The sequence below is a fragment of the Cariama cristata genome, unplaced genomic scaffold (genome assembly GCF_000690535.1).
Source record: "Cariama cristata isolate BGI_N322 unplaced genomic scaffold, ASM69053v1 scaffold7157, whole genome shotgun sequence".
NCBI classification, from domain to species: Eukaryota; Metazoa; Chordata; class Aves; order Cariamiformes; family Cariamidae; genus Cariama; species Cariama cristata.
The window spans coordinates 13,406-24,235 of NW_009628271.1; the positions used below are offsets into that span (position 1 = coordinate 13,406).

Below are 10,830 nucleotides of genomic sequence, written 5' to 3' on the forward strand. Positions count from 1 at the left end.
GGTTGGTAGTTTGTTGTGGGTTTTTTTCATATATACTACTTGGCCGGGACCTGAAATGTTGTTGTCAATGCGCAACTCTCATTGAAGAGAAGCACCTAGCAGTAGTTTATGGGAAAACATTTCCAATTTGACTAATTAGTTTTTGAAAACCATGTGTTGCTTCAACAACATGTCAGCTCTTGAGACAGAATGGTATTGTTTATGTATTTATAATTTTTTTTTCCTTTCTCACTATTTCCTTGCTTTTTTTCTCCTCTGTGTAGAATTCGAATCAAGTAAAACCCAAAAGTTTTGACTGAATTTGAACTTAGGTGCTCTGCCTTCTCACACTCCTCTAGTGAGTAATTTCCAGATCCAAAGCCTACAACATGTTGCAGGGACTCATTTCATGACACTGGCCATTCTAGCCTGAATACTGAGGGATGCTACCAGACAGGGCTGCATATTGGGCACTGTAAGCCCTCCTTGAGTTCCCTGAGCTGATGGGAATGATGCATTTCTGTGGCCAGAGGCCAAGTCTCAGGAGAGGTACCCCTCAAAATCAGGTAATCTGTATGTTAACATGTCAGACTCTTTTGTCTGTCTTCCTATTCTGTATATCCTACTGTTTATTGTCATGAGGCACTACACAGTTACAATGGTTTACTGTGAGCAGTGGGATTTTGGCCCATGCTTTAGGTGTTCCTGCAGAAGACTCTATAAGATCAGTGCACGGACATTTCTATGAAGTGCTGCCAACAGGAATGCTGACTCCCCAAACCTACAAGATCTGATCAGTTGACGCTGTATTTTCCTAGCTTTACCTTCCACTGCCCACCTCCCAGCTCATTCATTAGCTGTTCAACTTAAGGGCCATATCGATTCCTGTAAAAGACATGATCAAATCCTCTTCCCTTCTCCACATTCAGAGGCTTCCTCTGACTCCTACAGATATACCACCTTCTTAGAGCACTTCTTGTAGCTTGTAGTGCTCCTTGGCCATGCCTCTCCATGAGCAGGGGCTGTAGGAAAGGCAAACCTATCAGAGTTACTTAAAACTGTGCAAAGGCAACAGCTTTTCCTATCCTTACAGCACTAACTCACTCAAAGAGGAGATAAAATCCAGTTACTAGGGAGAACTGGCAATACTTTAGGTGGGTGGTTTGCAGCACCTCTCTCAGTAGCATAGCCTGCTTTTCTGGCTGCCAGCAAAGGGCATGCCCATGCTGTGCGGGGGAGTGCAGCGTGGGGAGCCTCAGCTAGTGGAGGCCCATCGGGCTGTGCAGGCTGATTAGCTTGACTCTGGGAACAGAACAGCAGCCCTTTCCCAGTGCTACACCCAAGTTCAGAGCTTATTTGGTTGAATACTGTGCCACATCGACACAGATGTGTCGCTACCACCCTAAGCTGCACTTACAGCCTGCTGGAAGGTCTCTGTATCAAGTGCCCCAACACTTCCCAGTTTGGGGTTAGCCAACATGCTTATCTTTGGTGTTAACAACAGAGTACATGTGCCCGGAGAGACTGGCCATTTCCTCTCATTCAGTTCAATTTACATTTTTTTCCTGGAAAACTGCAAGGAAAAAACCCTGCACTTAATTCACTGACGAGGAGGCCGCATAAATGGCTGTGCACATCTCTGCCTGGCTGCATACATGTGAGAGAGCAAGAGTCTTGAATGCATTTCAGCTGTACTTGGCCTGTTCCTCACCACACTAGGACTTAGATATATGTTTTTTCTTTTATTGTTACTTTCCGGGGCAGGGTCTAGCCCTGAGCACAGAAGCACCTCCTCAGCCCACCTCTCTGACCCCTGCCTTTGCCCATTACACACCAGCAACAATGGGGACAGAAGTGGGTGCATGCCCAGCCAGGCATCTCCTTCCTCTTCAAGAAAAGCCACAGTCCAAGTGCTGCTTTTCTTTTCCCTTCTTCTTAAAGCCTTTTCTTTAAGTTCATTATCACATTGTAATTTCTTGCATGAGCCTGCTTATCCTCCAGTGATGCATTTTGAGCAGCAAATGAAGGGGCTGCACTGCAATTCCTTACACTTGAGAGATGAAGCAATAACAGGTGGCAAGGCCAGAGGCAGGCCCGGCCTGGGCTCTCTGGTTGCCATGGAGACAGGCCAGGCCTGCCTGGGATGAGTACTGGGAGGGGAGCGAAGGCACATGGGGGCACTTAGGCTCTAGGTTGTGATTATATGTCATCAAGTCCTCCAAGGGGCTTGACAAACGCAGGCTCCAGCTCTTGGCTGGCATTTGGCTGCGCAGGCGGCCAAACATTGGACTTGCACTTTGGCCATGAGAAAAAGGGAGGAGTCAGAAAAGAAAAGTGGGCCGCCGTCTCAGACAAAGAGTCTTGCAGATTTAAAAAAAAAAAACACCAAACCAAAACAAACAAAAAAAGCAAATCCACCCCTTTTTCTCCATCACAAAGTGCATTGACTTGATTCAGGCCTATACGCAGGTTCCCGTGGTCTCTATTGTGCTCTGCAAATTTTTGTTGCAAACAGAGTAAATGGCCTGATTCAAAGCCTTTCGAATTCAATTGAAAACCTCCAGTGGACTTTATTGGTTTTGGATCAAGCCCAGAAGAAACAGGTAAGAGCTGGACAAAATGTGCTAGGAAAAATCCCTTTGGGAGCACATATATGTCCAACTGTAGCCAATTCACTGTAATCATTTAAATAAATGATGTACAGTCCCCCACCCCAACAGCAAGGCACACACTCTACTCCTCATTCTCCACTGCCTTTCTAGTAGTGTGGATACGATATAAAATAGGGATAAAATGCTACCAAACTTAGATGCACAGCTTAAACTATGGTTAAGTATTATGCTGTATTACCTACAGGCTGAAGAAATATATGTGACTGTTCCTACCAAGGAACAGAGAAACCAGTTTTTCTTGTAAGCACTGGTTCTAACCCCAAGTTTTTATAGATCGTGATCCAAATAATCAAAATAACTTCACTTAGAAATCAGAAAATTGAAAAAACTACACAGTTCTATTTATTTTGGGTTTTGTCTCTATGTATTTAAGGGTCACATTTTGAAGGAAAGCTATTTAAAATTTCTATATGCTGAGTTTTCTGATTAAAAAATAGGGACAAGAATTGCTGCTTCTGAACTTGCCTTCCATTCAAGATATTCTCTGCAGCCATGAGAGTTAGAAAACTGAGATTCTTACTGAGTCATGTGGCTCCAAGAGATGATGTGGAAAAGAAAAATCCTAATTTCTTGATGTTATTTCTCTAGGACCAGCTTTCTTTTATTATTAAACTGAAACCATGAAGAAGATAACTTCCAGGTTTTTTGATTACTTGGGGACGGGAAAAGGGAAACTAGAACTCTCTTTAGAGCCCCTGCCTTCAAAATCAAGAAGGCACAGAAGTTATTTTAAATAACAAACTCAGTCAATTTGTTCAACTTTTCAGGTTTTGTCTACAGAACAAAGTTACTGTGTGATCTACTACAGAGTTTATTTAATTTACTGTACTTATTTTGCAAGAAGACTCTTGTCAATGATGCTACTTTAAGTAGGTCTTTATTATTTTAGTAGGTCTTTAGTAGGTCTTTATTCTGCTTAGCTTGTTATAGTTTGAAATTAACTTGATTAAGCTAAGAAGAAAAAAAATATTTCAGAATAAGCGCATACCAAAGTTATTTGGAAATATCAACTTCATTCTCAACCTGCATCCTGTCTTCACATGAATCAGCTTCCAGATACAGAGAAACTATCATTTGAACTGTGCAGATCTTTCTGTGTCTCTCCTAAACCCAATTTTTAAAAATATTTTAAAAAATTCCATACGCTATTTATTTTGGGGCAGATGTAGATGAAGATGTGGCCTTTGGTGAAACTAGAAAGCTTCACTGAGTTGAAATGGCAAGAGGCGCTGATTTAAACACATCCCCTGTGAGCACACCTTAGCTCAGGCAGTACTCCTCAAAGCTCCTCAGTGCTTTGGATCTGTTGTTGCAGTTTGTAATGTAAAAGAAAATCAGAGGAGTTTTGAGTAAGTTAGGACCAGACCATGGCTGGTTTTCAAGGCTTTGCTTTAAAACAGTTTCTGGTTCTGGGTGAAGTTTTTTTAGGCAAAATCTTGGTTGTAGTCACCCAATGCAAATGATTGAGCTCACTGCTAGCGAGTTACTTCTTGTTAGCTGAGCTCATGTCTGGCTTAAGCTAGCACCTTCTACTTTGTGATTAATGTGTGCAAAAAGTGGATACCTAGTTAATTACTATCTCTCTGATGAAAAGCAGCAACACATTAATCCCTTGTAATTTAATTGCTTTCACTTGTGAATCCCTTCCCATACTTACTTTTGTAAGTAATTTTATTGATTAAGGGGTGGGATTAGGGTTGGGTTTTTGGTGCATGATACCCCTCATGAATATTGCAGGTTATATCTTGCTGTCTTTGCTTTGCTTCTTAATTCCCTCATCATTTGTGAACTACAGTAAAATAGAACTAAAAATTCCAAGGATGTACACACAAAAAAAATCATTTGAAAGAAAGAACTCTGCTTACTATCATCTGGAAATCTCTTTATTCTCAAACCTTCTGTGATTTAGCCTGGGGCTGAATTCACTGTACAATACTGATCAAGAAAATAAGCTTGAGTTGGGTTTGATTCTAGTTTTTGCACCTGTTAGAACAAAAAGCAATTGAAGAGAAAAACATTGCTTGGCTTATTTGGCTCTAGAGATCCATCATTTAAGATGTCATTGGTACAACTTCAGGAACTTCTCATCTGTGTATGACTTCAGGCCTGATATCTGTATCACACTCAACTGAGCCAGGTCCGTATTTATGAGTGACAAGCAATAAATGAGCACATAGGCAGTCACATTAAAAATTAAATTAAATTGAAAGAAAAGAAAAGAGAAAAGAGGAGGTGATCAAACCCCATGCTTATTCCCTTGCCAGTAGTCTAGGAAAATTCCTTCAGCTTCATCGCAGTCAGCAAATACCCTCCACCAGTCCCTCACACTGCAGGCGAATTGATCAGTATATGTATTTTCACAGGGTCCCCTGTCCCAGTTTGACAGTCAGTGGATCTTAGGGTCATAAGCTGCATTGGAAAAATTTAAGTCAGTGTATGTGGAGTATTAAATCAATTATGCCATTCTGAGCGGTAGTAGAAGTGGAGCTCTTTCCTAAGTCCGCTGGCCAGCACCTTGAATGCTTGTTTGTATTTGTGGCCTCGCCACAGAATCGTCGTGTGTTTGTGAGTAAGCCAGTTCATCACTCTACGTCCTGGGCTTTCAGCTGTAAAATGCAATGCAGCCTCCTCACCATGAGACTTAATTAGGGCCCCGCAACACTTTGGTTAGAGTCAATGGCAAAAGATGCTTTTGACCTCACTGACGGTTAATATTAGGATCTTAGTATCTCTAAGGCACTTTAAGAAACTCGGATGAAAGGTAAAGCAGTGTAATAAGGAATTAAAAAAACCCCCACTGAACGCTGAGCTTGCTGAGTTTGCGTTGCACATGGCCTGTCTGTAGATGCAGCATGATATAAAGAAGTAATTACTTAACTTTTTCAAAATGGGGCTGTAGTGGGAAAAATAAATGCTAGGGAGATCTGCTTTTTATACACAAAATATGTACAAGTAACAACTTTATGATCATTTTGTTACAGCTCTTAAAATGAGCCAGTGCGCTAGGCTTTCACCTGGTTCCTGGGGTTTTTTTTTTGCTTATCTTGCATGCATGTATTAAATGCCTCTCTGTGAACAGGCAAAATGCTAACATAACACTGGGAGCTTCTCTAGTTTTGGGAGAACTGGGGATCTGCTAACCAGGACCATTTCAGAGCAAAGTCTGTTGTTTAGTAAATACTCTCCGGGACTCAGCTGCCATGCAGGAAGGTATTGATGTATTTGTAGCCTTATGGCTGCAATTTTTTTCTTAATTTCACCTTACCTGCAGTCTTTCAGTTACCAATCTCCAAAAAGCTCAGCTAATCAACAGCTGGAAGTAAGTGAATAACTAGATGCACCCAAACTAGGAAAGCAGATTGAACTCAGAGGAAATTTTAATTTTAAGTGTATGTCTTGGACTGCTACCAGAAGCCCTTTACAATGTCATTGTTCTTTAGGGGAAATTTGGATGTGGAGAAAAAGACTATTAATAAAGGCTGTCAAAACATCTGTTAAAAATCTTCAAGTTACAAAATATGCATTAAAAAGATAATTAAATATAGATGGTACAGTTTAAAGGTCTTAATTTTCTAGTTTGTAGGAATCTTGATGGGGTAGGCTTAGGTCAGGTATACCACTGGAATTTTTAAGTTGAAAAGGGAGAAACAAAGACCAACCATTCCCTCCACTCCCCTCTCCCTTCCCCAGCTTCTAGTTAGAGTGTACAGGAACAAGAAGATTTTCATTTCTGGAGAGCAGAGGAAGAAAATGGCAGTTGTGAGTCAGGAAAAAAAGCTCATTTCTCTTCTGCTCAACTAAGAGGAATGCAGAAGTCCTCTGCCCTTCTCTCGTTTCTAGGGGAACTGCCTCTTCCTCTACTTAAGACCCAGTGTGTGTCTGTTCCTTTCCAACTGTTCCTAGCTGGAAAATAAGAATATAATTTCCCTCCTTTTTTCTTGGCTGAATGAGTTCTTAACTCTGCTGGCTGGGATGTCTGCCCCGGGCTGACTCTTGGCATCTGTGCTGGGTGCTGAGGTGGTGCTGAACCTGCTGCCCTCCCCACTCCTCCCAGGGGACATGCACTGTGCTTGCAGGTAGCTTAACCCTTGGGTCAAGCACCCACAAATGGCTTTGTCTGTGAATATTCATGGGCATTTGAACCAACTTCTTGACTAAGGGGACACTCTGCCACTTTGAGATGTAATCGTGCAAAAAGCTACTTGAAATAAAACCAGTTAGGGTACCTATCCCCCCATCTCCCTGCCGTTGGTTTTTGAGTTTCGGGGAATGTAGTTTTCCTTTCTGAAGTTGTAGTTTGTGGGTTTACGATTATGACTGCTGGCTGAAAAACCAGGCTTGGCTTACTGACAGCGTAGGTCTGATTCTACACTAAGGATTTTTTCTATACCTGTACATGTTACGAAGTCCCTGAACTGTACAGGGATATCTGGCAACAGGTCCTTGTGAGGGACTAGCCCAGCTGGCATTATAAAGGAAATGGTGAAGTGCATTTCAGGCAAAATAAATACAACACAGGGTGTACTTAAAATGGAGGTGATTTATACAGTAAACTTTTTGTTCTGAATGACAATATTTTGGGAAGACTGTGACTTGCAAACTCACCAAGCTAACATCATATCAAGGAGAAGGGGGAAATGTCCAAACTGAATGCTCTTTAAGTAAATCTGATTTCTAACCCAACTGCAGCCCAGAAAGGACCAGACGGGGTCATCATTCCCAATAACTACTGTGACTTCTGCCTCGGAGGCTCCAATATGAACAAAAAAAGTGGCCGGCCTGAGGAACTTGTATCATGCTCAGACTGTGGGCGCTCTGGTAGGTGACTCCTTCTTGCATCTTTCTTGTACAAAGGCATTTGTGTGATTCGTTTTTTGCTCCTTCTGAAGATTTGAAGAAAGGCAGCACATTTGGGAGGGGATAGAAGACGAAATCTTGCCTCTTGTCTGTGTTTATGGGAAAGGATGACTGCGAAATTTTCTGTCATAAAACCCATTGTTGGATTCACGTTTTTAAGCTAATGGGGTTTTACAAAATAATAAAGTTTTAATGTATTTATTGGCTTCCATGAACATTGGTACATGTCCTAGTTGTTCTTCAAATGGAAGGAGAAAATCCTATGACAATGTTAAAGAATGGTCTCTGTCTTTAAATGCTGCAATTACAACTATAAATTACTTACAAGATTTATGAAAGTTGCATGACAAGCATTTCCATTGATTACACATTTCATGCATTTCTTAATCCAAAAAAGAAGGAGGGAGGAAATTACAGGGTAGGGATGGGGGTAGCTGTCAAGAATTATCCTCTTACAAGATGACTATCATTAATTTTGTTTAAAGAGGTTTTTATTTCTCCGTTTTCTTCCCTTCTGTCTTTTTAAATGTAGGCAATTGTGTCTTTCCCATTCTGAGTTGTCTTTATTTCTGGACTGTTGTTTTCTTCCTTCCTTTCTTTTTCTTTCTTTTTTCTTCTTTTTTTCTTCTTATTTTTGGGAAATTTTGTCCCAGCTGAGCAGCTATTTATAGCTTGCGTGGGAGGTGGTGGTGGTGGTAGAGGGAATGGGAGACCTGTAACAACTACATATTCCAGCTTTGGTCCAAGTTTCCAGTTGTGATATTTCTGGACAGTGGTGATACGAGTGGTGACAAGACCATTTTATGGAAATCTGAAAACTAAAGAGACCTGCTGCTCCTTCTATACTGTAGTCACTGAAAGATGTCTGTTGCGTGATGGCTGAAACTGTGATGTGGAGTGTTCTTGTGCCAAGGGAATGGCCTTTTTGTACTCCTGCAGTAAGCCTCTTACCACATTCAGTGGGAGCAGGACTAGGCTCTCACTAACAAATTGCCTTCTGCAGTTGTTGTGACCTCTGAAGATATTCTGAAGTGATACTGACTGGTCACCAGAGGACCGATGGCAACCCCTTTGGTTTTCTCCAGGGGCATCCTTATGAATGCTGTGCAGTCAGGGGCATAGACCTTTTAGTGTATATGTGTTTGCTTCTTGATAACTGAAGGGGGAAGCTCATGGGGTCTGTGGTGCCATCTTGGAAGATCATTGCTCTTCCCCTTGGTTGTTACAGTTCAACATAATCCATTTCAGCATTGTCCTGATACGGCACAGTGAGATGGATCCATATTTTTTTGTTATTTAAACATTGCTATGGTGATTATATCCGAATATAACACAAATGCACTAATTCCCTTGATTCCTTAGTGTGATAGAACAAGTAGATTGACATGTAACCTAAATTGTGCAAAATCAGTTCCATTAAATGTTATCCTTGTACAAATTCTGACCCACCTGGGTCATTCATAGGGGTCTACAATGCTGTGACTGATGTGTGATGAAAGTGATTAAGGTACAACCACACACTAATCTGAAAGATGGTGGCTGCCATCTTTCTCTTCCTTGATAATGGAGAATGTTTTCATTATACTGAAAGAGAGGTCATGGAAATTATATTGTTTCTTCCATTCACATAGTCAGTAAAATCACATCTCTACAAGGTGGTTCATCTGCCAATTATTTTGCTATATCCATTTTCTTTTTGTGAACAGGATTTAATTCTGCGTGTCTCAAGCAATGCAGTGTACTTGTTATATGGCTGATTCCTGTAGCTGGAGTGGGCACCAAACAGTTGGTTACTTAATACCATGCTACTGTTTCTGAATAATAAAATAGCCGTTCCCTAAAATCACACACTTCGATTTTGCTGGGGCACAAGAGACATCTTTTTCTCTACCTTTCCTGAAGAGGGAATTTGAAGGCTGTACTATTAATCACATAACCTGCTTGATTGAGGGAGAAAATAAACCTCAGTTTCACAGATTTCAGTATTTGACTTCTGTTTTTAAGAGTCTTCTTTTTGTTGTTGTTGCTGCTGCTGCTGCTATTGATGTCCTGTGTGGAGAATTTCCTGTTCCATATTGAAAGTTGGATTGACTCACACACATTTGAACTTTTCAGTGCTCCCCAAGACAGGTCACTTCTCATCTTAGTATTTTTAGTTGTGGAACTGTATATATTTGTTTTGGGGTCTTTTACTTTTGAAGGACATGCCATGAAATTGGAATAAAAGCATTTGTTTAGGTTACTTTCACTTAGTCTTCAAAATGTATTTCATTTTGTCTGCAGAGGAGGCTCTTTAGGATCAGGTGAAGGACAGGGCGAAAAAATAGTCCTGAGGTTGATGAGCTATCTAATGGGTTACATTTCTATAGCAGTAAATTTGTGGCATTTGGTGCCAGTCTGAAGGACAGTCATTGTGCTTAGAACTAATGGTGTCTAATTATTTATATGGTTTAAAAATATTTTAAAATTGATCTGAGTAATCACAAGGAAATATTTTAATGTCTTTTGAAGAGAGGAAAACATGATTAACCCTTTCGCTGCCATAGCTATGGGCACCTGTGTTGTTTGTAGACTTTTTTTCTTTGAAAGAGAAACTGATCCTTTTTTATTTTTCTTACTGCAGTTCTACCAAGCTATGTTGTTGAGGTGCGCGGGCACATACAAGCACACACCTATGAGCTCGATAGTCTGAATTGTTTAATAATAATGATGATTAAAAAAATTATGATGATGATGCCTGTTGCTTAACCCATGTGCTGATATATTCATCATACATGTCAGCTCATTTGGGAAGAGAAGGCAGGAGGGACGAAGCAGCGCCAGCACGCACTACGGAGGACTTGTTCGGTTCCACGTCAGAAAGCGACACCTCGACCTTTCATGGCTTTGACGAGGACGATGCAGAAGAGCCTCTCTCGAGCCGAGGAGGTGGCTGTGGTGGCAGCTCTCCCTCTGCAGACAAAAAGGGCGGCTGCTAAAATAACTAAAAAGACACACAAACTCTGAGCAATTTGCTGTCCTTTTTACTACTAGGATTATTATTACCTTTTTTGGTTTTTAATTTTAGGTCCTTGGGTTTTTGGTTTTTGTTATTTTTGTTGTTTTTCCTGTGGGGTGTACACTGAAAGCACAAGCGTTTAAAGCTCTTGACAACTACTTTGAAGAGACAGAAGGTTTTGATTTTCCTGTTATTTTTTTCATTTTAATTTGTTTTTCTCCCACCTCCCCCCCTTCTCTTTCTCTCTGGAAACATAAAAGGTGGATTTAGTATTTTTTTTAATAGTGAGCAGAGTTGATTTTCTTGTCTTTTAATATATATATC

The 10,830-nt window shown here is 40.8% G+C and overlaps 1 protein-coding gene across 1 annotated transcript in view; it reads left to right on the forward strand.

Annotated features, from left to right (window-relative positions):
* LOC104165168 (zinc finger protein DPF3-like) overlaps window positions 1–10,706 on the forward strand; it is a gene marked incomplete at its 5' end in the record, with an annotated part of 15,497 nt that extends 4,791 nt beyond the window's left edge. The window contains 2 exon segments of the mRNA XM_009704737.1: window positions 7,341–7,469; window positions 10,290–10,706. Of these exon segments, the coding sequence (XP_009703039.1) occupies window positions 7,341–7,469; window positions 10,290–10,486 (326 nt within the window).
* Window positions 10,707–10,830: the final 124 nt, after the last annotated feature.